This window comes from Ruditapes philippinarum, unplaced genomic scaffold, assembly GCF_026571515.1.
Source record: "Ruditapes philippinarum isolate M1 unplaced genomic scaffold, ASM2657151v2 ctg21498_1_1_1_1, whole genome shotgun sequence".
NCBI lineage: Eukaryota > Metazoa > Mollusca > Bivalvia > Venerida > Veneridae > Ruditapes > Ruditapes philippinarum.
The window spans coordinates 1-4112 of NW_026860879.1; the positions used below are offsets into that span (position 1 = coordinate 1).

The 4112-nt window shown below is 37.1% G+C and overlaps 1 protein-coding gene across 1 annotated transcript; it reads right to left on the bottom strand.

Annotated features, from left to right (window-relative positions):
• Window positions 1-5: 5 nt before the first annotated feature.
• LOC132713698 (uncharacterized) lies at window positions 6-3227 on the bottom strand (the record flags this gene model as incomplete). The annotated part of the gene is made up of 3 exons (XM_060696373.1): window positions 2738-3227; window positions 754-1512; window positions 6-113 (listed from the first exon to the last, which is right to left on the bottom strand). Coding segments are annotated over exons 2-3 (648 nt in total), but the record flags the coding sequence as incomplete, so codon positions are not given.
• Between the last annotated feature and the right edge of the window lie 885 nt (window positions 3228-4112).

The following is a 4112-nucleotide window of genomic DNA, read 5'->3' on the forward strand; positions in this document are numbered from 1 at the left end:
TGTCTGTCTGTCACAAGGTGAGAAATTAAAAGCTTGCAATCGTCAAGCAGGAATGACAAAGATCTCTGGAGTCCTTCCAGCTCCATTGCATGTGAATTTTTTACCTCATTACTCTGTAAATTAATAAATCAATAGTCATGTATGTTGAAATAAAAGTATGTATAAATGGTGGCACAAAAGTGACATGTTCTTCACTGATTCAATGAAATGTATATTGATTATAAGTTTTTGGGGAATTTCCATTATATCCAGATACTAAATATATTCATCAAAATATCAATATCTTTCAAATATTGTTGATGGACAGAAAAGTACCACTGAAACATAAATATCGTTTTTATCAACAGCAGCTATGGAATGGCATGATTATTTTCTTCTTACAAGTAAAATATGTCAGTGAGGAAAAACCTTGTGGATACAACTTCTTATGAGACTGACATAATGTCTCATGAGAAACATATATTTATACTTTAAAAAGTTGATATTGGAAAATGGTAAATAAATTTGAACATTTACAGAAAACTTCCACGGCCACATGAGTTATTTATCATTTATGCAAAGTTGATTATAAAATTGAAAGGGATGACAAAATGTAAATTTATTTTGACTTTCATCTGTGCACTCATAATATACCCTTGGATGGGAATAATGTTACTTTAGCATTTATCACTTAGCTATCAGTTAGTGTCCAATCGGACTCGAATATAAAAATTAAAGGTTTATAAAACTCAATAAAGTATAAGACTGTCGAACCTGTACTAATTGTATGTCTAGAATCTTCCCGGAGTCCAGATCCATCACACTGTATGTGCCATACTTTGCTGTGTGTCCTGGCGAGCAACACCGTCCATCCCCTCCAAGAATAAGTGGAGAACCTCTACCACGGATGTCGTTGATAAGTTTGTTTTGGTGTGTTTTCCAGACATGCTCAATTGATGGAGATAAATAATGCTTCTGAATGTTATAAAACGTGCTATCATTGAAGCATGAAATCCCAGCAAACCTTAAAGCTCTGAGGAACTTGGCAGTTGTACTGCCCGAAAACATGATGGCTGCTGAGAGGTCTAAGTGTCCTTCAGCCAACCCACCAAATGTTGGCTGACTTTCCCATGTGTCTGTCTCATTGCAGTAACTGCATGTCTTAGTGCATACAAGAAGGCAGCCTTTCACTATTTTATCTACAACAACAGGCTTGTTACATGTTGAGCACTTACTTAACAATTTATTTAAACATGTCTCTGAAACAATAAATTTTCGGCTAGCCACCTGGCTCTGACTTCCTTCCCTCTCCATTTGTTCACAATCATCACTGTCTCCATCATCATCATGTGATGGCTCCCATGTTACATCCAAACTTTCATCTTCTCGCGAATGATTCAAACCAGAGAGGAAGCTGTCCTCGCACACACTAGTAGTTGGTGTGGGTATCTTCAAGTCATTTTGAAGATCTTGCTCCCATTCTGTCTGTGTTCCACAAGAAACCTGTGGTGCTCTTACTTTGTCAGCAGTCCACTGAAATAGATGTATGATTGATATAAAATAAAACCATAACATCAATTTTAATGACAAGAGTACATGTACTTGTGTGTTTGGGTTTGCTTACCCTCGCCACCCGATAGAGAGAGACGAACATAAACTTTAGCACTTATTTTAATATTGACTTCTAAAGATGGTGCCAGTTTTACAAAATATAATAAAGTAAATTTTCCCTCAATATATTAAACAAACTGGTTAAAAATAATAGAAAACAAGACGGTTAAACCTGTCCATGAATAGCGCGCTCCATTTTTCTAGATAACGAAATAATATATGAGCCGTGTCATGACAAAACCAACATAATGGGTTTGCGACCAGCATGGATCCAGACCAGCCTGCGCATCCGCGCAGTCTGATCAGGATCCATGCTGTTCGCTATCAGTTTCTCTACTTGTAACAGGGTTTGTAAGCGAACAGCATGGATCCTGATCAGACTGGGCGCAAACCCAATATGTTGGTTTTGTCGTGACACGGCTCATATAGTTTATGAGAAAACGGACCTTAATGAAAAGCTAACCATTGATAACCAACGGGTCATGACGATAGGTCCACATTTTTTTTAAAGTTGAGCTAACGAATGATTAGAAGGATTCAAATCTACGACCTACAGTTTGTAATAGGTCTAGCACCTAATAAAGTGAATTCATACGTTCTATTACAGATATGCATACATGTGTATTACAGATCTTATACATACATAATATGTATATAATTATAATATTAGTTATTAAGATTTTTGACAGGTTATATGGCCCTATATAAACGGTTGTTCGAAAATATAACCTGAGTCGCTAGGCTAGGGTTATATTGCAAACAATTGTTTATATATGGTCATTTAATCTGTCAGGAGTATTTACATGTTAAGGAATTTATAACAGGGCAGACCTCCTTTTTTGAGAAAAAAGCGAGATTTCTCAATAACTTGACAGCAGCCGTGTTATATAAAACTATATAAACGTCATGATTATTCAATGAAATGTGACGTTACATACATGCAGTATTATAATACCTGATATACAAACCTGCCATCATAAATATTTGTATAATTTGCCACAGAATTATCTAAATCCAAAAATTACTGAAACATGGTCACTGAATATACACATGTCTTCTGCCAATATTGCCAAACATTATCATATTATTTTTTCATACTTAATAATTGTAAAGTTAAACAAAAATTTTGTCAAGGGTTACAACTTACCAAAGCTGGTGTCTGGCACTGAACATGGTACACTTGGGGCACTTGGAATGTCTGGGCATTGCTTGCGACTGTTGCCCAAGTTTCCAAATTTACACAATCATCTGGCAGTTGTAATGGTGTTGCTGTTAGAGGCCCACTGATATCAAACACTGTAGTCTGCTCCTGGGTGTCAAGGCATGGAGCCTCTTCTGTCAGGGTGTGGGTGGGGTTCTTTGCCTCATAATGGATCTAAATTAAAACAGTTTATTTCTATGAATATCTTACTCAGATAAGCATGTACGGTGGCATAGAGGTGACATTTGCAGTTTTATTTTATCTCGTGGCCACAACTTATTATCTTGTGGCCTCAAGATATTATCTCGTGGCCACGAGTTATTATCTTGTGGCCACGACTTATCATCTCGTGGCCACGACTTAATATATTGGCATAGAGGTGACATTTGCAGTTTTATTTTATCTCGTGGCCACGACTTATTATCTTGAGGCCCCAAGATATTATCTCGTTGCCACGACTTATTATCTCGTGGCCACGAGTTATTATCTTGTGGCCACGACTTATCATCTCGTGGCCACGACTTAATATATAGGCATAGAGGTGACATTTGCAGTTTTATTTTATCTCGTGGCCACGACTTATTATCTTGAGGCCTCAAGATATTATCTCGTTGCCACGACTTATTATCTCGTGGCCACGACTTATTATCTTGTGGCCTCAATATATCATCTCGTGGCCACGACTTAATATATTGAGGCCACGACTTATTATCTCGTGGCCACGAGTTATTATCTTGTGGCCACGACTTATTTTCTCGTGGCCACGAGTTATTATCTTGTGGCCACAACTTATTTTAGCCAATGAATATGGTCGTTTCATCTTGAACAAAATTTAATATCACACTGGCAATAGCAGTCACAGGAGGTGCGTGTCAATCACCACCATATATTCACTTAAGTTCACGCTTTTTCCCAGAGACGTGCTGAATTTCAGTAAGGGCTAATCAGCTAGTATATCACTATAAACTGTATCGACCACATTAACACGTCCACTGAGTAGAGTCTTGTCATCACTAATTGGCCCTCTGTATTCTTATCTTATGGTCCTAACGTTTAAGGATCAAGTTTCTGTAGATGCAGTTTTTCATAAAATACATTCACTTTTATAAGTGGTCATCACCGGTAGGAAGTTAGCAGTAGCATTGAGTAGTAACAGTAACAAAATTATAAAACATGAAGTTGGCAGTAACAGTAGCACAGAAGTAGCAGTAGCAAAATTATAAAACGTGAAATTGGCAGTAGTAATAGCACAGCAGTAGCAGTAGCAATCAAAGAGGAGATATATGTCTTTGAAACTTGTATATGTCAGTTTTTATAATAA